Source organism: Rhinolophus hipposideros (genome assembly GCF_964194185.1).
Source record: "Rhinolophus hipposideros genome assembly, chromosome: 21".
In the NCBI taxonomy this organism is placed as follows: domain Eukaryota; kingdom Metazoa; phylum Chordata; class Mammalia; order Chiroptera; family Rhinolophidae; genus Rhinolophus; species Rhinolophus hipposideros.
In genome coordinates this window covers 42,234,543-42,258,900 of record NC_138067.1, presented here as the reverse complement: position 1 = coordinate 42,258,900, position 24,358 = coordinate 42,234,543, and the positions used below count along the sequence as shown (strand labels likewise).

The 24,358-nt window shown below is 48.8% G+C and overlaps 1 protein-coding gene across 1 annotated transcript in view; it reads left to right on the top strand.

Annotated features, from left to right (window-relative positions):
* Positions 1-583: 583 nt before the first annotated feature.
* PRKD2 (protein kinase D2) overlaps positions 584-24,358 on the top strand; it is a 31,550-nt gene continuing 7,775 nt past the window's right edge. Inside the window, exons 1-16 of the mRNA XM_081031882.1 lie at positions 584-859; positions 1,125-1,539; positions 3,634-3,772; positions 6,817-6,948; positions 9,822-9,976; positions 10,079-10,301; positions 11,792-11,869; positions 11,948-12,101; positions 14,851-14,968; positions 15,239-15,316; positions 16,652-16,910; positions 18,480-18,532; positions 18,673-18,745; positions 19,239-19,345; positions 20,198-20,359; positions 23,623-23,721. Coding sequence (XP_080888008.1) covers positions 1,300-1,539; positions 3,634-3,772; positions 6,817-6,948; positions 9,822-9,976; positions 10,079-10,301; positions 11,792-11,869; positions 11,948-12,101; positions 14,851-14,968; positions 15,239-15,316; positions 16,652-16,910; positions 18,480-18,532; positions 18,673-18,745; positions 19,239-19,345; positions 20,198-20,359; positions 23,623-23,721 — 2,070 coding nt within the window. The 5' untranslated portion in view covers positions 584-859; positions 1,125-1,299. The remainder of the gene's footprint in view (positions 860-1,124; positions 1,540-3,633; positions 3,773-6,816; positions 6,949-9,821; positions 9,977-10,078; positions 10,302-11,791; positions 11,870-11,947; positions 12,102-14,850; positions 14,969-15,238; positions 15,317-16,651; positions 16,911-18,479; positions 18,533-18,672; positions 18,746-19,238; positions 19,346-20,197; positions 20,360-23,622; positions 23,722-24,358) is intronic.

Here is a 24,358-nt window from a genome sequence, read left to right as displayed (position 1 = left end):
ACCCTGTGTGTTGACTATCCAGCACAGGTAACCTAGGCCTGGCCCTTTCAGTTTACTCCCCACACCTTGCCCAAAGTTGCTGGAAAGAGACCTGAGACATGAACTTTTGCCCATCTGGAGGCCTCGGTCTTCCCACCTGTGGAATGGGCTGGGGGAGCTCTGCAACACCCCCTCCCCGGGTTTGTGACGCGGAAGGGCAGAGCCAACTCTCTGGAAAGACGGAGGCCTAGACCTGAGAGCGAGCCGGACTTGACACGTTTCCCACCCTTCCCACCCCCCCACCCCCGCGGTGAGCGCCAGATGCAGGCCAGACGCCTCCTGCGTGCCGGCCCCCGCGACCTGTGGTGGCGGTGAGCGTGGCTCGCCCCTCCCTCTCCAGTTCTGGGAAGTTAACTTTGCAGACGCGGGTGTGTTGAGGGGAGGAATCGGCCCTGCCTCCCTGTCCCGCTTTCTCCCACCCCAGGTCCCCCAGACTGACAACTCTGAGGTGCTGGGCCCGCCCTCCCCTTCCGCCCCCGGCCCCTTGACAGACTCCACCCCCCTCTGACGTCACCGAGGTCGGCGCCGATTGGCTGACTGCGCCGTCCCTTTGGACACTTCCTACTGGGCCGTCGCAGCCGAGTTAAACTTTGGAGAAGGAAAAAGAGCCACCCGCGCCGGGCGACCCTCCCTTGCCCCACCCCACACCGCGGCCGGTAACGCCCCCTTCTCCGCGGGCCCGGGACCGAACTTTTCTCCAGCTTCCGAGACCCGTGAGATTCTCTCTTTAGCACCCCGGCCCCCTGGATCCCTCTACCCATCCCCGGGCCGGTCTTGATCCCCGACTCGAGAGATTCCTGCCCCCCACCCCCAAGATCTGGTGAGTCCCTCGGCCCCCTTCTAACTGGATCCTCTTAGAGCCACTGGACTCGGGTCCCCTGCTCCTTTTTCAGTCCCTTCTCTCTCCAAAGGGCCTTTGAATCCTGGGGTCTGCTGATCCCTGCGACCTCGACCTACTAGATTTTCTTTGATTTCTTGGAATCTCTCAATCGCTGGGTCCCCCAAACCATCTTTTTTCTGATCGTCTGTGATTCCTTGATTCCCGAGCGTCTGATCCACTAGATTCTTTTTCTCTAATTTCCCAGGGTCCCGCCATCCTCCAGTCCCCTCAACCTGCCATACTTCTCTTCTCGGATCCCCGGGATCCCGCACGCCCACCACCAGTTTACGAGACCCCTTGGATTAAGTGACCCGGGTTCTCCGGGCTCCTCCAGTCGATCCCGGGCGGGCGCCGGGCGGCGGATCCTGGGCCTACCCCCCATGGCCGCCGCCCCCTCCCATCCCGCCGGGCTCCCGGGTTCTCCCGGGCCGGGGTCTCCTCCACCCACCGGCAGCTTGGAGCTGCAATCGCCGCCACCGCTGCTGCCCCAGGTCCCGGCCCCGGGCCCCGGGGTATCCTTCCACATCCAGATCGGGCTAACCCGCGAGTTCGTGCTGTTGCCTGCCGCCTCGGAGCTGGCCCATGTGAAACAGCTGGCTTGCTCCATCGTGGACCAGAAGGTGAGGGCGCAGAGTTCCCCCCATCCAGCTTGGGGAGAGGTCTGGGGGAGTGGGGTGCTGGCAGAGGCGACCTGGAGCCTGGAGTAGGGGAGGGGGAGGAAGGCGGTCTAACCTTGGGAAACTGAGGGGTAGAGGTAGGACACTGGGCTCCGATTGCCTCTTCACTACCCGTTTGAGGGAGGCCTGAGCAAGGGTGGAGTGCCCCAGAGGCCTCCCCAAATTGCGAGTCCCTGCATGTTGTTTTCTGCAGCAGGCAGGGAGGAAGGGAGGGGCTGGCTAGGTGTAGAAGAGGGGAGGAGGAAGGGACAGATGGGGGTAGTAGACGGGGGGAACCTCCCTGCCCAGGCCCACCCCCGACCTCCCATTTGGTGGAAACAGTAGAAACTGAAGCCGGGCTGGCCATGGCAGATCGGGTGACATGTGTGGGTGTGGGTGCCTGCGTTAGCAGCCAGGGCAAGTGAGGTCTCAGAGCCCAATCTCTGCCCTCCCCCAGGCCTGACATGTTTGTGGAGGGGTAGGCATCTCTTCCCAAACTTCAGAGGCTCTGTGGACTCTGTCCCATTTCCTAATTATAGTGTCCCCACCCCCCAGGTCTGATGCTGGCCTGTTAAAACCAGCCTTCCCCAACCCAACCCCACTCCTAGCTTCTTAGCTTTGGGGGGGGGGGGGGAGCTGGGGGTCATGGCAAGAGGGAATCAGGAGGAACTGAGTTCCTCCTGAACATTGGAACATTAACCCTAGAACATTAAAAGAATAGTGGGCTTCTCTGTTGGAATTCTAGACTGTGAAAATGGGAGAATATAGCATTCTAAATGCTGGAATATGCAACAGCTAGGCAATTGAAACGTTAGAACCCTAGGTTGTTGAAATACTAAAACATTCAAATGTTGGAATATTAGATTCCTGGGTTGTTGCAATCCTTTAGTGTTAAGATATTCAAATATTAGAATCCTAGTTTATCAGACTCTTAGAACACTAAAATAATAATAGACTACTGCTAATCTAGGTTGTTGAAAATCCTAAAACATACAATGAGAATATTTGGGATCTAAAACGTCTAATTCTTTAAGGTGAGAGGAAGTTGGAATCCCCAAATCTTAAAATTCCAGAATCTTCTCAGACTCCTGGAAATGAATTCTTTGGGCTTCAGAGAAACATCGGAAGCTGGGCCAACTCCCCCATTTTACAGACAAGGAAACCAGAATTTAGAGAAAGACTTCTCAGGAGTCAGGGCCCAGGCAGTCTGGGTCACCTGTGGACCCTCTCTCAGCAGGCAAGAATACATTGGGCTTACTTTGCCCCCCAGACCCCAAAACGAGCAGGCCTAGCTCCCACACCCAACTTAGCCTGCTCCCTGGGAAAACAGACTGGGGGCGTGGTGGGGGATGGGGGAGGCAGCAGATTGTTCCCTAGGTGAAATTCTTTGTTCAACGCTCACCCATTTTATTTTCTACCTTCTCTGTCCAGGTGTGGTAGGGCCCCTTTCCTTCCTTCCAGCCACCCCACCTGAACTGTTTCACTTTCTGTTCTACCGGGTTTCATTTCCTGCCCCCACCCTCCCAAGCTGGGGACCCGGACACCTGGGTCCTTTGGGCATTGGGTGGATGGGCCCCCTCCTAACTTCAGCTCCGTTGAGCCCTAGCCTTCTCGCAGCCCCCCCCCACCGGCCCCCCCAAGAGTCCTAAATCCCCTCCTTCCAGTTAGCCCTGCCCCAATACTGGGACTGGAGCCAGGTAACAGGGACAACAATAGATCCAGGAAGGAAGCTTGGCGGGGAGCATAAGGAAAGGGGTGCTCACTCAGACTCCCACCCCCACCCCAATCTCCGGGAAATTCTAGGTGCCCAGGCTCCGGAATCACTCTGCCTCCCACACTAGTTCGCCAATCTGGCCAGCGCTGTCTCCCAGCACACCTGGGGCCCTGGCACCCTGCCCTGCTTGAGCTGAGTTAGGGAGGGAGCAGGCAGGAAGCGAAGGGCTGCGGGGTCTCTGAGTTTCCGGGGGAAACAGCGGGCCCTGATCTGGGAGGGTCCCAGACCGCTGATGAAGGCAGCTCTGAGCTTTTCCGTCACCGCCTCCCTCTCCCGCCCTTCAGTTCCCCGAGTGTGGCTTCTATGGCCTTTACGACAAGATCCTGCTCTTCAAACACGACCCCACGTCCGCTAACCTCCTGCAGCTGGTGCGCTCCGCGGGAGACATCCAGGAGGGAGACCTGGTGGAGGTGGTGCTGTCGGGTGAGAAGCGAGGCCCGCCTAGGGGCGGAGCCTCGATCGAGGGAGGGGCATCTGGAATAGTTGAGGGGGAGGTGGGCCCAGAAACCTGCTTCTTAAAGTTAGGGACCAGTGAGTGACTCTAAGCCTTGGCTGCAAATTAGAATCACCTTGGGAGCTTTTACAAACTACTGCTCTGGAATGGGTCAATTATGGTGCACACACACTGCAATTCGTACAGCACTGAATATAAACCATCCACAGCAACACAGATGAATCTCACAAACCTAATGCTGAGACAGAAGCCAGACTTCTAACTACATTATGTATAATTCCATTTCTGAAGCACAAAGACAGATACAAATACTCCATGGTGTTAGAAGCCAGGAGAGTAGGTGCCTTTGGGGGAAGATGGAGTTGGGTGGGAGGCACAGGAGTTTTCTGGGGTCTGGTTTAAACTTCATCAGGATGCTGGTGACACTGGACAGTTTGGCAATTCATGGAGCTGTGCACTTCTGATGTGTCCTTTTCTATACATACGTTAGACTTTGATATAAAATTTTAAATGTTTTGATGCCCGTGCCTCCTTCTCAATGAAATCTGATTCTGCAAAGTAAGATGACACCTGAGCACTTGTGTTTTCAGCCAGAATCTAGTCTACCCACGGGCCATTTCCACTTTATAGATGGAAGCTCTTGGCATTTTAAATGAGTCTATAGCTCTTGCTTCCTTCGGGAGGGTGGGGGGTGGGAGGTATTTGCCTTATTCGTGTCTGTACTTCCCCTCCTCACCTCCCCTTGCATACTGCAGTGCTCAATTAAATTTGTTGAATGGATGGATGACAATTAGAAGCTAGGATTTAAGTCCCTGGTGATCTTATTTGGGTTTTAAATACCCTCGTATAGGCTGGCAACGCCTAGATTTTTCTCTTCATCCTGGTCTCTCCCCTAAAACCAGGTCTTGCTTATGTAGCTGTCTCCCCTACCACTTTTACTTGGCATCTCTAGACGTCTCAGATACTGCCTGTCCGAGACAAATATTGATTTTCCCCTTCTAAACCTGCTCTTCCGGAAGTTGTCAGCACCTTGCTGAATGGTATCACCGTTCACCAGGGTGATCATGCCCAAAACCTTGGGGCGTCCTTGACTCCTCTTTTTCTCCCACCCCTTCACTTCATCCATTATCAAATCTATTGGTCCTATCATTAACATATATCCTAAATTTATTTCTGACTACCTCCACTGGTCCAAGCCTCTATAACCTCCTGTCTAGACTATTTCAGTAGCACCTAAGTCAGATCATGACACTCCACTGCTCAGAATCCTCCCATGGCTCCCCATTACCTTTGGACTAAAATACAAACTCTTCAACATGGCCTCAAGACTGTTCATGATCTGGCCCCTGCCAATTCCTCAAATTCATGTCTTAACACTGTCCTCCTTACTTTCTTTGTTCCAGCCATGCTTGCCTGCCCTGTGTCCCTTGAACAAACCAAGCTTCCTCCTACCTCAGGGCCTTTGCATTTGCTGTTCTTGATGCTTGGAATGCTCCCGCCTCCCATCCCATCTTCTCATAGCTAGCTCCTTCTTGTTAGTTGGATCTCAGCTTAAATGCGATTTCTTCCATTGTCTGAAATGTCCTTGTTTTTTTATGTGTTTATGTTTTGTGTCTGACTCCCCAAAAGAATGTCAGCTCCCTGAGAGTGTGTGTGGGGGGATAAATCTGTCTTATTTATAGCTTTATTTTGAGTGAGTAAACAGTACTTGGATCATTAAAGAGAATCCCCTTTCCATTGTATAAAACAATAAAAATAGCTTAATATTAGACTGAAACTTGGGGTGGGGGGAGGAATGAGACTTAGTCTTAAAATGAAACTTTCAAAATAATAGCTATAATTTATTGAGCACTTTCTATGTGCCAGGCAGTGTTTGAAGAGCTTTCCATATATTCATTTAATGCTTATATGGAGGTACTATTATGATACTGGCATGTTCTTTCCTAGACACCTGCATGGCTCATATCCTACCACCTTCAGGCCTTTGCCCTAATGTCACTTTCTCAAGAAGAAGTTCCCTGACCACCTGTTTAAAACTGTACCTCTCGCAGCTTCCCTATCTCCCTTCCCTGTTTAATTTTTCTCCTAAGTACTTATTGACTTCTAACCTACTGTATATTTTATTACTTAAAAGTTTCAGAGAGGCAGTAAGCATGAACTCTAGAGCCACACTGGCCTGGGTTTGAATGTGAGGTCTGCGACTTGCTAGCTGTGTGACTTTCGGCAAGGTGCTTAACCTATCTGTGCTTCAGTCGCCTCATATAGAAAATGGAAATTACATCAGGAGAGAGCTAAATTTATTAGTATTTTTAAGTACTTAGAGCAGTGCCTGGCACAGAGCAACTGCTAGACTGGGTGATTGTTAAATAAGAATATTGATTTTATTTTGTTTAGCTACCTCCCTAACTAGAGAGTAGATAGGGATTTTGTCTGTTTTGTTCTATGTGGTGTCCCTACAGCTTAAAAGAGTGCTCAGTAAATATTTGTTGGATTTCCATTTTAAAGATGAGAAAACTGAGGTACACAAATGTTTGTTTTTTTCTCTTGATGCTCTGGCTCTACCCCACACCAAGTTGATCAGAAACTCTGAGGGTGAGACGCAGGCATCTGTATTTTTTTTAATTTAAAATATTTAATTGTGGTAAAATATAAATTAAATAAAATTTATGATCTTAACCATTTTTAAGTCTACTGTTCAGTGGTGTTAATTACATTCACACTTGTGCAACCAGTCTCCAGAACGGTTTTCAGCTTGCAAAACTGAAATTTTATACCCATTCAACAAATCCCCATTCCCTTCCCTCTAGCCCCCTCCCCCAGAGGCACATAGATGTTTTGCCTAGTGGTGGCGTTGGGATTTGAACCCAGGTAGAATGGAATATGTGAGTAAATCAATTTAGGAAGGAACAATTAAACCTTACAGCTGGGAGGACTGTAAGCAACCGGGAAGCGGGGGCTGGAATGGCCTCCGCTGGCCCCGGCTCAATCATCTGCTCCTCCCTGCTGCCTACAGCTTCGGCCACCTTCGAGGACTTCCAGATCCGTCCGCACGCACTCACGGTACACTCCTACCGCGCGCCTGCCTTCTGCGACCACTGCGGGGAGATGCTCTTCGGTCTCGTGCGCCAGGGACTCAAGTGTGATGGTGAGAGGTGACGGCCTGGAGGTGGAGCTTTGGGTGGAGAGCAGGGCCAGGAGGCGGAGCCTAGGAGGCTGGACTCAGAGAGCTAAAGGCCCAGAGGTGAAGCTTGGGGGAGGAGCTGAAGGTGTGAGCAGGAGGTGGAGCTTGGATGGGACGGGGCCTGGGTGGGGCTCAGGGCCAAGAGACGGTGCTGGGAGGCGGGCCTTGGTAGGATAGGTAAGGGGCCAGAGGCGGGGCTTGGTGGAGGGTGGGGCCTAGGGCGGACCTCAGCTCCCGGGCTGGAGCCTGGGAGGTGGAGCTCCGAGCGACAGGTAAAGGGCAGAGCTAGGGGGAGGAAATGGTGGGGTGCACAGAGAAGAAGGCGGAGCCTATATCGATTTTTGGAAGGAATTGGCTTACAGGATTGTAGGGGCTGGCTAGCCAACACTGGCAGAAGGTAAGCAAGGGCAAGCTGGAACTCTCTGGCAGGAGCTGAAGCTGCTATCCAGAGGCAGAATTTCTTCATCTGGGACGTATCAGCTCTGCTTTTTAAATCTTTCAATTGATTGAAACAGGCCCACCCAGATTAACTAGGATAATCTCCCTTTCTTAAAGTCGTCTGATTGTGGATTTGAATCATATCTACAAAATACCTTTACAGCAACACCTAGATTAGTATTTGAATAACGGGGGATGCTAGCCTCGCCAAGTTGATACGTAAAGCTGACCATCAAAGTGCACCCCTTGTCAACTTGGCACCTCAGTCTATTAGGGCTGCCATAACAACATACCACAGGCTGGGTGTCTTAAACAATAGACATTTATTTCTCACAGTTGCAGAGGCTGGAAAGCTTAAGATCAAGGTTCCGACAGGGTCTGATTCCTGATGGAATCAGATGGCTTGCAGGTGACTTCCATCTCACTGTGTGCTCACATGGCATGTGGAGAGAGGGTGACTTCTGAAGTGTCTTCCTTTTATAAGGGCTCCAGCCTCATGGGATCAGGGCCCACCCTTATGATTCCATTTAACCTAATGACCTCCGTAAAGGCCCCATCTCCAAAAACAATCACATTGGGGGTTAGGGCTTCAACAAATGAATTGGGGGGCACAAATATTCAGTCTACAAAAAAAAAAAACACCCATACACATCTTAAATCATACTTTTAAAAAAATAAAGGAACACACCGTGTTCCTCCAGCCAAGATGTCTCAAGGTTTTAAGCCCAAGTGTCAGGATCAGCAGGTTCCCTGTTTCCATCTTTATGCTTCTGAGTGAGAATGTTGCGATCTCGCCCTCCTACAGATGAAGGCCACAGCCTTGGCTATGCTGTACACACAGCAGATGAGGGCCATCCATTCGGGGATGACAATCTGCCTCGTCATTGTCTGTCTGGTGTGCCTGCAGTTAGAGGCATGTTCTCAGATATTCCGTTGTCTAAGGATCTCCAGCTTTGTGGCTCGTATGGAACTCTAAGCTCTTCAATAGCCTGTTTTCCAGATAACCTATATCATCAACTAGGACTGTTATCATGCAGCCCTAAATATATCATGGCATTATTTAAGGACTCAGGATAATAGCCATATCAGGCCTGCAGAAAACAAATTCAGTGTATTCAAAGCTGCTATCCATATTGCCATCATTCACACATCACATCCAACTCGTGATGTCTTGGCACATGTAACTTTCATCATGGTGCAATCCTGGTGTCATCAAGTTATAATGGGCATTCATTCTTAGCATGGACTTCATTGACCCAGCATCACAGATGATGATTCATGTTCATATGGTTCCAAAAGACACCCAAATGATTGGACTTACTGCCACTGACACCTTCCTGCAGGAGTTGGGCTCTACCTGGATACACATACCGGAGTCATGGGTGAGATTCTGACATTCTGTGAAGCATATGAGTGATGAAAGGCCAAAACCAGGAAATGGTTCCTGTATGCAAAAGCCATTTGCCACTTTGAATGTCTTCTCACAGGGCCAACAGTGTGCCTCAATTGTACCTCTGCAGTGTGACATCACACATCTGAGACAGTGCCTGTGATGGACAATTACTGAGCTGGAAGGTCTATAACAGGCGGGCTACCAGAAGATAAGCTTCATGAAGTGTTCTGAAAGAAGCTTCCGGAAGCTGGAGGGACATTTTCACTCCAGAACAGACAGTGGTCCTGGAACTATTTGGAATCACCAGAGATGGATTAGAGCAAGAGTTCAGGAAACCCAATGGAAACTTCCAGCTGAGGCTAATTCTTTCATGGATGAGGAGTAAAAACAGAAACATTTGAAAAGAAAAAAACAATAACAAAGTCGTGCTTCCACCTAATATGATACAACCATCCCGAGTACAGCCAAAAACATGCTAATCCTTTCTTTCCCCGGAAGACAATGTGTTTCCTTGGGGGGTTGGTGTTCATTCTTCTCCTTTGATATCCTGTGACTTAAACACCATGATATAGAGTTAGTTATCACTACTATGTTATGTGAGGTGATAAGGGGATGGGAGAGGGGAGAAAACACAAATATTCATAAAATAAGGAAGAAATAACTCCTAACAATTACAGTCCTCATTTCTGCAACGGGTCACATGGTGGTGGCTTCCCCCTTCAACTCCCAAATCCATTTTCCCTTTATCCTCAGCAAGCACCTCACCCGCTTCATGGCATTTTGCCTGATGGGGTGGCCCAAAATTTCATTCCTGAAAGTTCTGGGCCATTAGTAGTTCTGCCTGAATTGGGTTTTTGTAGATTTCTATTGACTTTAATCAGACCATTGAGAGGCGTCCCGAGGGACCTAGAGTACTTCACATCTGCAGAAAAGGTGAAGGGGGACAGTGCTTTAGAGGCCAGGACAGGAGGTAGTTGTGTCTCTGACTGTCTGGCGCCCCCCGCAGGCTGCGGACTGAACTACCACAAACGCTGTGCCTTCAGCATCCCCAACAACTGCAGTGGGGCCCGCAAGCGTCGCCTGTCGTCCACGTCTCTGGCCAGTGGCCATTCGTTGCGCCTGGGCACGTCGGACTCCCTGCCCTGCCTGGCTGATGAGCTGGTGAGGCGCTGGAGAGTGGGCTAGGTTGGTGGCTGGTGGGTGATGAGGCCCAGGCATGGGGCAACGCTCTGATGTTCCCCTTCCACTCTCGCTGACCGATAGAACCGCAGCACCACCGACCTCCTGCCTCGCCGCGCCCCCTCGTCCTCCTTCTCATCATCTGCCTCATCCTACACGGGCCGTCCCATCGAGCTGGACAAGATGCTGCTCTCCAAGGTCAAGGTGCCACATACCTTCCTCATCCACAGCTACACGCGGCCCACTGTCTGCCAGGCTTGCAAGAAACTTCTCAAGGGCCTCTTCCGCCAGGGCCTGCAGTGCAAAGGTCAGTAGGGTCCCCGTGTGGGGTGCGAGACCCAGAGGCTTAGGATCTTACCTGGGCTTGTGGCAGAACACAAGAATCTCAGTATTCCAATCCTAAGAGCACAGGGCCTTCACAAGGGGTGTGCCCTGAATCCTAGTGTTTTAGAACTTTAGAAATTCTGGAATCCTAGAACCTTAGTTATTAGAAACTTAGAATCCTAGAACCTTATAAATCTCGATCCATAAGACAGCATGGAATTCTGAAGCTGTAGAACTTGAGAATTCTAGAATCAGAGAACCTTAGAAACATAGGATTCAAGAATTGTGGGATTCAGCTAAAAGAATCATAGAACTTTAGACTCATAAATCTTAGAACTACCAAATTGTAGATTCTCAAAACATTAGAACTTTAGAACTATAGGATTTGAGGATAATAGAAGCCTAGAAGCATCAAATTCCAAGTCTTAGAAGTCTAGAATCATATAACCATGGAATCCTAGTGTTCTAGAAATCTAGAACCCCAGAGTATAGAATGATCAAATTCTAGAATACCGAAAGTCTAAATCCATAAACACTTAAAACCATCCAATTCTAGAATTCACTGGAACAATTAGGTTCTAGAATTTTGAATGTGCAGAATCCTAGAACCTTGGAATCATCAGCTTCTGGAGATGCAGAAGTCCAGAATCATAGAAGTCTAGAGTCATCAAATTCTAGAGTTTAGATATAAAACCCTAAAACCTTGAACAGCAGGGATTCTTAGCAATCCAGAATGACAGAACTGTAGAATCATAGATGAGTGTAGAGCTCTAGAAACTTGGACATCAAACTCTGGAGTCTTAGAAATCTAGAATCATAGAACCTTAGAAAAATAGGTTTACATCGAATTATAGAATCTCTGAGGTACAGTATCCTAGAACCTTAGAATAATCACACTCTAAAGCAATGGTTCTCAACCAGTGGCAATCCACCCCTCCCCCCCAGGGTATGTTGGGGGACATTTTGTTTGTCATATAGGGATGATGCAGCTGGCATCTAGTGGGTAGAGGTCAGGGGTGCTTCTAAACATCCTATGGTGCACAAAACAGTCCCCCACAACAAGGAATTAGCCAACCCAAAATATCCATAGTGCCACAGGTTGAGAAACCCAGCCCTTGAGTTGTTCAACGTCTAGAATCATAGAATGTTAGACCCTGTTACATTCTAGAATTTTAGAAGTTGAGGGTAATGCATATTTATACTACTGAACGTTAGGCCCTTAGAGTCATAGGGCTTTAAAGCCACAGACACGTAATCTGGCCCTCCTACTTGTTTAATCTAGTCTCTTCATAGTTGCGGAAACTACCGGAGTTCAAAGAGGGGATGGGACAACCAGGGTCAGCCAGGTTTCCTGTCCCAAATAGCAAGAGCACAAGGCTCTTTTATGCCTGGGGGTTAGGAGTCAAGATTGAACCCTTACAGGTGCGCTCTCTTCCCCCCCACCTGTCTCCTTGTTCCCTATCCTACTTCTAGACTGCAAGTTTAACTGTCACAAGCGCTGCGCCACCCGTGTTCCTAACGACTGCTTGGGGGAGGCTCTTATCAATGGAGGTAAGAGACTGTGGGCCGAGCGGGAAGGGGCTGGGGGCCAGACTGGGTGGAGGCCCCTCTGATGCTCTGCGCCCCCAGATGTGCCGATGGAGGAGGCCACCGATTTCAGTGAGGCTGACAAGAGCGCCCTCATGGATGAGTCAGACGATTCCGGTGTCATCCCGGGCTCGCACTCGGAAAATGCCCTCCATGCCAGTGAAGAGGAGGAAGTTCAGGGAGGCAAGGCCCAGAGGTACCCAGCGTGTGCTCCGGGGATGCCCTTTCCAATCTCTACAATGTGTTGACATCACCCTCTACTTGTAAATTTCCCAGGTTCCTGAGGTGAACCATTTAAGCACCCAGACTTCTTAATTTAACCTTTTTTTTCCTCATTTACATTTTTAAAAAGTTTTCAAAGAAGTGTATTTTAATTTATATTATATTTTGGAACTTGTAATATAGTCATTCAAAAGGTATGTATGTAGTCAAACCCTGCCACTTCCCTGCCTCCCAGCTGCCCAGCTCCTCTCCCTGGAGGAAGCCACTGGGATCAGTTTCTGGTGGGTCCTTCCAGAAACAGTCTGTATTACAAACTGATAGTACAAAGAGTGGGTAAGAACACGGACTCTGGAACCAGACTGCTGTGTGGCCTTAGGTAAGAGTAACCTCTCTGAGCCTCAGTTTCCTCATCAGTAAAGTGGAGATAAAATAGAACCTACCTTACAGAGTTGTTGTGAAGATGAAATGAATGAATATAAATTAAGAACCTAAAACAGTGCCTGGTATGCAGGAAGTGTTAAATAGTGTTAGCTCTTAACACAGAGCACTAAAATCTTAAAAAGGAAGGGAAACTATCCATTTCTTTCAACCATTTTGGCCTCGAATTGACTAGTGTGGCCTTAAACAAGCACCTTCTTTCAGTGCCTCAGTCTTCTCATCTGTAAAATGGGGAAGGGGAAATATCCCCAAGGACCTGACAGGCAGTGGCTTTCTTCTGGAGTGAAAGCTCTGACAAATAATAACTTATACTTATCTACATTTTAAATTATAAATAGAATTCATATTTATTCAACTCCATTAGAATGTGAGCTCAAGTGCTGGAGGGCAAGGATGTTTTTCCATTTTCCAAGTGCTTAGGACCAGGCCTGGCTTCATACATGGGGGTGCTATGATTGCTTAGCAAGGAGGCAGGAAGGCAACTGTGCTTAAAAGCACAGGGCACTGGAGGCTGAGAGCATCAGGGCTAGATCCCAGCTCCATTACTTAAATCACCACTCGTCACTTCTCCATGTGCCTCAGTTTGCCCCTGGGGCAATGATGGCACCTGCTTCACAGGGCAGTTGTGGGAATTTCATTAGATGATGTGAGTAAAGTTATTGTCAGGTTATAAGTGCTGAGAAAATGGAAAAGAAGACCTTTCTGGTATTTTAACCTTGAATCCCAAAGTGGGGAGGGTGAGAGATGATCCATTCGGGGTATGGGAAGAAAATATTTGAATTTCTAGTTTTCTTTAGTTTTAATCTCATCCTTGAAATGTTTTCATTTTTCTGTGTGTGTATGTTTCAGAACAATATTAATATAGTACTATTAATACATTGTATTACTGCAGTAATATATACATGTATTGAGGCTAATCTGTGGATTTAAACAACCACTGATTTAAGCGTTTGTTCTTGAACTAAATCCTTCCCACAAGGACCATAAGGATCATTATGCCATTTCTGGGTTAGAAGATTGAGGTTCAGGAGCTTCAGCCAATAATTAATAATGGAGAGGAGCTGAGACTTCACCCCAAAGGGCCAGGGCAGCGTAAACACGGGAGGAGTGTCAGCCACTTCCATGGTGCCTCGATATTTACTGAGCACCTACTGGGTTGTAGACTTTCAAACACACAGCTCTGAGCAAAACCAGCAAAGCTGTCTGCCCTCATAGAGCTGCTACTCTAGTTGGGGAGGCAGCAAATAAATGCATCTATGACATGAGGTAACTGCCATCAAAAATGAAATAAAAATAAAGCAATGAAAGGAGATAGAAAAAGGGGAATGTGTTATTTGTTTGGGTCATTAAAGGAGGTTTCTCTGACAAGGTGACATTTAAAGAGAACTGAAGGAGGGAAGGGAAGGAGCCGTATAGAAGATATCTGGGGGAAGAGACTGTAAGCAGAGGGAACAGCAAGTACAAAGGCCCTGAGATAGGACCAAGCATGTTCTGGGAACAGCATGGAGCTTGGTATGGCTGGAGGAGGAGGGGAAGGGAGAGAGGATGGAAAACAAGGCCAGAGGGGGGATGGGTATGCATGCCATGGTGATAATGGAGAGAGTCTTACTGGTGCCACCCAACCTGAGCCACCTAGAACCTGATTCCCTTTCTCCCAGGTCTTTCCTGAGAGTGTTTAGTAACAAAATAATAGGCTTTCAGAATTGGACCTTGACACACTTGGGGGGACGGGGTATTCTTTCACAGATGAGGAGACTGAGTCTCAGAGAGGCAAAGGGAAGTGGCCAAGGCCACCCAAATCTTGGTCTAGTGCAGGGATCAAGAAGTAGTTGGTTCCGGAGTTGGGCAAGTCAGTTAATCTCTCTAGGACTCCTCACTATATTAACAGCACGTGAACAGATAAGGCAAAGGAGGGAAAGAGGTTGAGTCACTTGCCCAATGTCACACATCTGACTGCACAATCGCAGCTCAATGCTAACTAACGCTTATTGGAGAGCCACTATTTGCCAAGCTCTGTGCTAAGCTCCTTTAATGAAGCTCACTCCTCACAGCCACCCCTTTGGGTGGAGAAACTGAGGCACAAAGAAGTTGGGTAATTTGTCAGGCAACCTGACTTGGGAACTCAGTCTCTCAACAGTCCCCTTCCTCATTATGGGAAATCTGCAAAACGGGGTGTTGGGGGGGAAAGTGTGCCAAAAACCAACGCAGTCTGCCCTGAGAAGCTCCCTGTGCCCCCAGGCACTGTGGGTATTGTCTCCTTGTAGGAACCTCTCTCCTCTCCTTAGTTCCCTAGGGTACATCCCCCTAATGAGAGTGGTGCAGTCAGTGCGACACACGACAAGGAAATCCAGCACCACACTGCATGAAGGTTGGGTGGTTCACTACAGCAACAAGGACACGCTGGTGAGTGTGTGGGGTGGGGCCAGGTGGGGCGGAGCCAGAGTTAGGGGCGGGGCAGGACCATTTGAGGAGGTGTGGCTGGGTAGAGTGGGTGTGGTTATGCTGGAGGCCTGCTGGAATTAGAGGTGGGCGGAGGGGCAGGGCAGGCGTTTAGAGGCGGGGTGAAGGGCGAGGTCAGAGCCCATGGGGTGGAGACAGAGTTAGGGACCCGGGTGGTTTGTGGAGAGAGGAGCCCAAGCAGACAACCTCACCCTCAAACATCTCTCCCAACAGAGGAAGCGGCATTATTGGCGCCTGGACTGCAAGTGCATCACACTCTTCCAGAACAACACAACCAACAGATACTACAAAGTGGGTCTTTCCGCTCCCAGCTCCCTCAGACTTTGCGTCTCCATTCTCTAGTTGCTCCAGCCAAATGCCAGAGAATCATACCCTCTCCCCACCCCCTGCTTGCCCTCTTCGCTTCCAACCCCTCAGCAAGTGCCACCCTGCCCGAATGTTTGATTCTGGCCCCACACTTTCGAGCTGAGGGACCCAGGGTGACTTGACTCACATCTCTGCACCTCACCTGTAAAAGGCTTCAGAGAATAGCCCTCACCTCAGGGCTGTGGACAGAATTCTGAGACAACTGCAGGAAGCAGTTAGCTTAGGACCTGGCATGTATTAAGCTCCACGTAATTATAAACTTGTTATTATTACTCTGTAATTAATTTATTGAATTATTTATTTGTATTCATCGCCACCTCGCATGCCCGCATTGCATTCCAGCCAGTCTCCCACCTGGATTGTTGCGGCGTTCTCCTCACTGGCCCTTTCTTCTTCTGTTGCCTCCATTGTCTATTCCCACGAAGCAGCCAGAGGAGTCGATTAAAAACGGCAGGACCCTCCAGTTACTCCCACTGCCCTTCGAACAAAACCCAGACACCTCGCTGTTACCTGCTCTGACATCTTCCATACACTTCTCATGGCTTGTCCCTTCCCACTTTTCCCATCTTCCTCAAATACTGCCATCTCAAATGCCATCCCCACTGTTACATCTCTGTCTTCCGGTTTTATTGGCTGTATAAGTCTGTCTTTCCTGTCACTCCTTCCTTCCTTTCTCTTTCAGCACTTTTCAAAGCATCCCCTTTTCCCTGCCCATTGACCCTACACCTTCTCTCCCACCTGGGCCCCCTCAATCTCCTTCATGGTCTCCTGTCTCAGTCCCATTCTCTCCCACCCAATCTCAACACACAGCCAGAGAGACCTGCCCTTCCCTTGCTCTAAACCCTTCCATAGCTCCCCAGGGCCCTGGAGACAGAGCCTAGGAGATAGAGCCCTGTGGCCCATGACGCCCTGTGTGGCCTGGCCCTAGCCTCATGTCCTTCATTTATTCCTCAAAGATGGCATACCTGCTATGTGCCAGGCACCATCCATGTGATGGGGATATAGCATATCCCTTCAACACAAGCCTTTCCCACCTTAGAGCCTTTGCACATGCTGTTTCCACCATTCATCCACTAGCTGGCCTCTTTTTACCGGTCTGGTCTCTGCTTCAATGTCACTTCCTCCAGGAGGCCTTTCCTGACCACTCATGCAAACAAGGCCCTTCCCACTGACACTGGATTCTGTGTACTTTTCTGAGTAAGGGCAGAGCCCCACGGTCTGCCTGGTGTCCTCACCTGCGTTGGCTCTGTGTCCTGCCAGGAAATTCCACTGTCGGAAATCCTCACTGTGGAGCCTGCCCAGAACTTCAGCCTTGTGCCACCGGGCACCAACCCACACTGCTTTGAGATCGTCACTAGCAATGCCACCTACTTCGTGGGCGAGACACCTGGTGGAGCCCCAGGGGGGCCCAGTGGACAGGGAGCAGAGGCTGCCCGGGGCTGGGAAACGGCCATCCGCCAGGCCCTGATGCCCGTCATCCTCCAGGACGCACCCAGCGCCCCAGGTCATGCACCCCACAGTAAGTCCCCCATCGTGGGTCCCTGAGGGGATGGGTCTTGGAAGGCTTGGGCGGGGAAAGCCAGGGGAAGGCAAGGAAGGAATGGCACAGTGGCAAATGTGGCTTCTGGACTCAGCAGGCCCTGGACCTGGTGTGTGGCCTTGGGCATGTCACTTGCCCTTTCTGAGTTTTGTCCAGATGGTGACGACTCCTCCAAATTGTGAGTTCAGACTTTTTAATTCATGCATTTACTGAGTGCCTCCTCTGTGCCTGGCCTCTGCTGGAAAGTGCTTGGGAACACAGCTGTGACCAAGACACCCCAGGACCTGCCCTCTTTGGGATCACAGTCCAGTGGGGTAGATGGAGAGGTCTTTAGACAGTGATGCCCCAGAGTGACTAGGACTGGCACATGGGAACCCGAGGGCTGGAGAAGCCCAGAGCTGGTGCTTGGCTCAGACTGGGTATCCAGGAGGGCTTCCTGGAGGAGATAATATCTAGGCTAAGACCTGGAAGCTGAAGAGGGGTGAGATAGGGGAAAGCAAATGGGAAATGATGTCAGGCAGAGGCAAAGGACAATCAGAGAGTACCAGGTTCCTGGCCTTCTGGAGCTCATAATCCAGTGTGGGTGACAGATATTAATCAGCTCATTTGGTACAATGACAACTGTTTCGTAGAACATGTGCTAAAGTAATCTGACATGGCCCAGGAGTGACATTCAGGCTTAGACTAAAGGACGTGGAGGATTTAACAAAGTCCAGAATGAGGGAAAGAGGGTGTTCCTGGCAGAGGGAATAGCAAATGCAAAGGTCCGGAGGCAGGAAAGAACTTACTCTGCCTGAGGCCCAGCAAGACCAGTGTGTCAGGGACACAGAGCAGCACTGTGGGGCTTCAAGTCAAAGAGGTAGATGAGGGACCAGACCCTGCTGATAGGACGTTTAAGGGGCTTGGGCTTTTTCCTGAGGGCACTGGGGAGCCATGGCTGGTTCTGGGCAGGGGATGGGCAGGGTCAGGTTTATACTTCTGCAAGATCCCTCTGGCCTCGCTATGGAGGAGACGGTGAATAGGAAAAGCAGGATGGGGCAGGGAGATGAGGGAGGAGGCTGTGGGGCCAAGTCTGGAGTGCGGAGGAGAGAGATGCTCAAATGGCAGAAGGGTCATAGCTTTGGAAATGTCTGTTTCTGGCTGTATTGGTAGTGGAGCAAGTTCAGGAGAAGATGCTGGAGTCAGTTTGGGCTTTCCCCCTGAGCCTCAGTTTCCTGCTCTATAAAATGGGAAGAGCATGCCTTCTTGGTACTGAGATCACAGGGTGAAATGCTCAGTGGAATCATTTGTGATGTCCGTTCTCGAGCCCCCTCAGTACATCTCGTTTACTCCTCTGTCTGGCGCTGTGAGGGAGGTTCTTGTATTATTCCCATTCTCCAGATGAGGAAACCGAGGTTCACAGTGGACAAGTCAGTAGCCTGAAGATGAGCCTTGGATCACCCAGATTCAAACCCAGGTGGTCTGGCTCCAGAGTCTGCCTCTGGAGTTATGGATGAACATAATCCTGAGCCTGGGGTCCCCTCACCTCCACCTCTCCCTTCTCCCCAGGACAAGCTTCTCTGAGCATCTCAGTGTCTAACAGTCAGATCCAAGAGAATGTGGTAAGACCCCCTGCCCACACCCCATGGCCCCAAGGATGTCCTCCGCCTCCCACACAGCCTCCTAGCTCTCCCACCCTTCCCAGTCTCCTTGAACCCCCATCTCCATGTGCACCCCTGACCCTCCGTGTCCCACCTTGCAGGACATCGCCACCGTCTACCAGATCTTCCCGGACGAGGTGCTGGGCTCAGGGCAATTTGGAGTGGTCTATGGCGGTAAGGACCCTTCAGAGTTAACCCAGAGGTGGTCCTGGGGATTTCTGGGCTCCAGACCTTCCCTTCTGATTGGTCACATGTCACCTCCTATTTTGGTTGATTAGAAAGCTAGATTCTGGGGCAGATGATTGCAGGTTGTCCTTTTCTCCTTGAGAAAAGCCAATGGACTTTCTCCAAGTATGAACAGGGAGGGTCTCCACTCTGACTGGCCACAGAGTAGAGCCCAGATTTTGATTGGTTACAAATCTAGTTTTCCAGGTAGTAGAGTCTCTTCCTTGGAGCTCTGTCATTACCTTCCTTCATTCTACCTTTATTCCCAGGGCCCCCTGCTGCTCCCATCTTTCCTGGGGCCTCAGAGCCATCTTGGAAGCCTTCCATCCACCTTTGTCCAATGCTGGCTGTGTCTCTGAATTGGGGTGAGGGTGGGAGTGAGTTTCTTTTGCAAGGACTGGAAGGAAATGCTCACTCCCCACCTTCCCTACCCCCTGCCCAGGAAAGCACCGGAAGACGGGACGGGATGTGGCCGTAAAAGTCATCGACAAACTGCGCTTCCCCACCAAGCAGGAAAGCCAGCTCAGGAATGAAGTGGCCATTCTGCAGGTGACCAGTGGGATCTGTGGTTCAGCTCGACCTCTACCCAGGAAGGGCCTTTCCTTCTCACTGCCTCCTTCAGAGGCCAACTGACCCAGGCTGAGGGTAGTCAGGGAAGGCTTCCTGGAGAAGGGACTATGCATGTTGAGATTGAAAGGGTGGAGAAGGTATTCTGAGCAGAGTGACCAGCCTGTGCAAAGGTCTGGAGGTGAGAGGGAACATGATGTCTTCTAGAAACTTGAAGAAGTTCAAGGTTACTAGATAGTAACCTTTATGTGGTGGGAATTGAGGCCAGGAAGGATGGTGGGGTTCCACCCTGTGGACTTTCTCCTGAGAGTACTGGGGAGCCATGGAAGGATTTTGAGCAAGGAAAGGACAGAGTCAGCTATGTACTTTAGAACGATCTTTCAGGCTGCCATCGGAGGGTAGGTAGAAAGGGGTGGGATTGCAGCCCCACGCCCAAGGAGGAGGCTGGTAGAGACCTGGGTGGGAGAGATGAGGTCGGGCCAGGCCAGGGCTGGGGGAAAAGGGAGGAGGCATGGATTTGAAAGAGATGTACAGAGATTCTTCCTATTTCTCTACACTCTCTCTCCCTCTCTCTCGCAACCCTGGGCCTTCGCTAGAATTTCATGATGTCAAGGTCCTTCTGGACACCTGGTGGTGCAAGGGGGTGGTTCTGTCTGGGCCTGTGGGAAGCCCCTTCCCCTCCCTCAGTGCCACCCCCAGGGAATAAGCTGCTCAGTTAGGGAACTTCCTTCTCCTTGTTTGTCATACACCTGCTCCCGTGGCTTACCTTCTGGCATCCTAAGTTTGTGGGTGACCTGGGCCCTGACCACCACACCACCCCTCACCCCACTCCAGAGTCTACGGCATCCAGGGATTGTGAACCTGGAGTGCATGTTCGAGACACCCGAGAAAGTGTTTGTGGTGATGGAGAAGCTACACGGGGACATGCTGGAAATGATCCTGTCCAGTGAGAAGGGCCGGCTGCCCGAGCGCCTCACCAAATTCCTCATCACCCAGGTGCGTCCGCCCACGCTGCCCGCTGCCACCCTCCCTGCCCGGCTCCTCCCTGCCCTATAGCAGACGTCCCCTTGGAGAGTCCCCAGGTGCCCAGAGGTCAGGAGTCACAATAGTGGACAACAGAAAACTAGTAGAGTAATAATAACAATAGAAGAAATAATAGGGACAATAACTTTAAAATAATAATAGGACAGATAATAGAGCAAAAACAACAAAAAAATAATAGGATCATAGGTAAAAAAAATAATAGGTTGGTAATAGTAATAATAGCTATTATTGCACTTATTATGACATTTCAATCAACTACGGACCACATATATGACGGGGGGTCCCATAGATTATAACAGAGCTGAAAAATTCCTATTGCCTAGTGACATAGACATCGTAATGTCATAGCACAATGTGTTTGTGGTGACGCTGGTGTAAACACACCCACTGCACCACCAGTTATGTAAAAGTATAGCACATACAATTACGTACAGTACATAATACATGATCCTGATAAATGACCGTGTTACTGTGGTTTATGTATTTACTATACTATACTTTTTATTGTTATTTAAAAGTGTACTCTTTCTACTTATATCAAAAACAAGTGGGCCTAAAACAGTACGCTGTGTTAGGCCAGCAGCCGCCTCATGCGTCTCGTGATTGCATCTCTGGATTGCATCATTTTGTCTTGCGCTTGATTTAATCTTGCATTGTTTTTGTATAGTAATATGCTGTACAGGCTTGTAGCCTAGAAGCAATAGGCTAGACCACCTAGATTTGTGGAAATGCACTCTATGATGTCGTACGACGATGAAATCATTTAACGTCGCATCTCTCACAACTATCCCTGTCTTTAAGTGGCGTGTGGTTGTACTCTATTTCAGTCCATAGTTAGCAGAACTGCCTCTTTTTGCATTGTATCCCATGATGGATATCACCAAATGCCCCAACTGCGGAGCATGTGGGTTGCGTTTACTTTTCCACTATTACAAACCACATCCTGTGAACATCCATCTACAAATATCACGGGGCTCTGATGGGAGAATTTCAATAGAACTCATTCAGATATAGACTCCCGAGTCTAGGGGTCTGCTTTAAATTTTTTTAAAGATGTCGCCCTGTTATTTTCTAAAATCTGTTTCAATCTTTGTCCTCACCGACAGAGTTTGAGGGTGTCTATTTACTCACTCCTTACTAACTCTGCATAAAGCAATCACCAGTCTTTTAGGTGGAGAAATAATACTTCATGTGACTTCATTTGGCAGTTTAAAAATTATGGGTGAGCTTGAGCATATTTTAATATGTTTATTGGCCTGTGCTTTATGTACCCTTTTTTCAATTGCATTATTCTTATTGAATTGTAAGAGCTCTTTGTATATGAGAGACTTTGGATCCTTGTCACTGTGTTGTTCAATTCTTTTATCCTAGTATTTGCTTTCCTTTTCATTTCATTCATAGCTTTTATTTGCCATAGAGGTTTTAACTTTTACAATGGTTTTTTTCTCCCCAGTTTTATTGATTAACCTTTACAAAGTTAAATGTTGCTTCTGCATGGCTTCTGCATTTCATGGTCTTCCTAGAAAGTCCTTCCCATCTGGTTGGTTCTGGGACATGTTCTCTATTGGTTGCAAAGTCCCCTGTGCTTTGTTTCCTTTATTCAGGCCCAGCACCCTTGTTCTCACAAGCTGTGTGCCTTTGTCAGGCTGGCTTGCTGGGTGGGGACAGAAACCCACTGAGACAGGCTCATCCAGATTTCAGGCAGGGAGAGGGAATTGCCTGCTGTGGAAATCAAGGCAGTTTCTCTTTCTGGTCATCCATCTCTTCCTCTTCTCTCTTTCTTTCTCTCTCTCTCTCTCTCTCTCTCTCTCTCTCTCTCTCTCTCTCTCTCTCTTTCTCCCTCCCTCCCTCCCTCCAGATTTCTGCTTTCTGCCTCTTGCCTGCCTCATTCCAAGTCCTAGGGTAAACCCTTCACTTGTTAGTTCCTCAACTACCCTTTCAGGTAGGTATTGCTATAAATCCCATCTTACAGATGAGCAAACTGAGGTGGAGGGAGGTTCCCAGGTCTCACCCAAGGTCACACAACTAGGAAATGGTCTGGCTGAGAGTTGAACCTAGATCTACGTAGCATCCAATCTGCCCTCTTTACTCACCACATTTACTAGGAGGGTAGAAATCAACCCACAGGGAATCTGGAGAAGAAGATGTACAAATACATCTTGGGAGCTCAGCCTCCCTGTCTGTAGAAAAATAAGGAAGTTGGACCTCAGCAGTGGCTTTCAAGGAGCATTTCTGTCCTCGAAAATCATCCAGCAAAAACAATGAGGAGGACATATATTTAAGTTCTAAGGTAGAGATTACAACATCTTCTTCCAGTGTGTTTGGTATTTTGTTTGGGTTATACAGAATCAAGGAAAATTATGATTCCCACAGATAAGTGCATACGAATGGTATCGGTTTTGGTTTTTGTTTTATTTTAAAATCAGCTTTGCCATCATAGAATATTCTTGAATTAACAGATAACAACAAGAGAGGCTTTATTTGAAGCACACAGAGAAATATGTTCACCAACAGACCATCACAAAAATAATAACCAATAACAATAATAATGATGGCTAACATATAGTGCTTGCTCTGTGCCAGACGCTGCCCTAAGCCCTTTAAATGCAACAACTATTTTAAACCTCACAGCAACCCATGATGTTGGGTACTGTCAACATCCCCCTTTTACAGATGGGAAAACTGAGGCCTAGAGAGGTAAAGGCCACAAGCTAATAAGTATAAGAGAGGCCCAAGGCCACAACCTAATAAGTATAGAGCCAGGTTTTCCACCAGGGTATACTGGCTCTAGAATCCCCCCACCTCTTAACGCATGTCATATTGGTATTGTTTGTATTGTTTCATATTATAAATTTTTAATGGATGAAAAATATTTTTTTTTAAACACAATAGTGCATCCTTGAAAACCACTGCTTTATTAATAGCTCTTATTTTATCAGGAGATTACCACATGCCAGAGGGTCTCAGGATCTTCCCAAACCCACCGCTCTAGTTCAGCCTTTCTAGAATTATGTGTCCGACTCCTATCTCAGGCACAAATGGTTCTGGCATTCTGGGATTCTTCTTTGGTGCTCTCATGCCTCCCTTGGCCCCAAGGAACATCTTTGGGAATGCAGAGGGAGGCATGGATGGGGTTTGGAGGGCTGGGTGCTACAGGCAGAATCTGGGGTGGATACCTTCCTACCTTTGTGACTGATGCCATCTCCTTCCCTCAGATCCTGGTGGCTTTGAGACACCTTCACTTCAAGAACATCGTCCACTGTGACTTAAAACCGGAAAATGTGTTGCTGGCATCGGCTGACCCGTTTCCTCAGGTTAGTTATGTCCCCTCCTGATTTTAGGGAGTCCAGGCAACATTGGTGGCAGGTGGGGACGTCTTGCATTAATCAAGATAATTAATCGGACACAGAGACCCAAGATAGAGATAGCTTAAATGAGATAGAAGCATGTTTCTCACTCATATAGGATCCAGTTTAAGCATACTGCTGCTAAAAAAGTAAGTTCCGTGGTTTTGGGGACCACGGCTCCTGCTGTCTTGTTGTTCTGACCTTTCTGTGGTGTCGCCTGGTCTTCATGATCCAGGATTGCTGCCTACCATGTGAAAAGATAATAGGAAAGGAAGGAGGAAAGAAGCAGGGTAGAGGAAACGGACATACCCCTAACGCAATACTTGGAAGTTGCTCTTGTCACTTCTCACATCCCATTGGCCAGAACTTGATCACATGATCATGGCTGGACGCAGAGGAGGCTATGAAATGTGGTCTATTCTGGGTGACCATGTGGCCCATTCAATTTATGATTTGTAGTACGATTATCTTAAAAATTGGTTTCCAAGTTTTTTGTTTTTATTGTTTTCTCAAGTTAAATTTCTAAAATTGACGTATACATTACATTGGTTTCAGGTGTACAATATAATAATTGAATGTTGTATGTATTGTGCAATGTTCACCA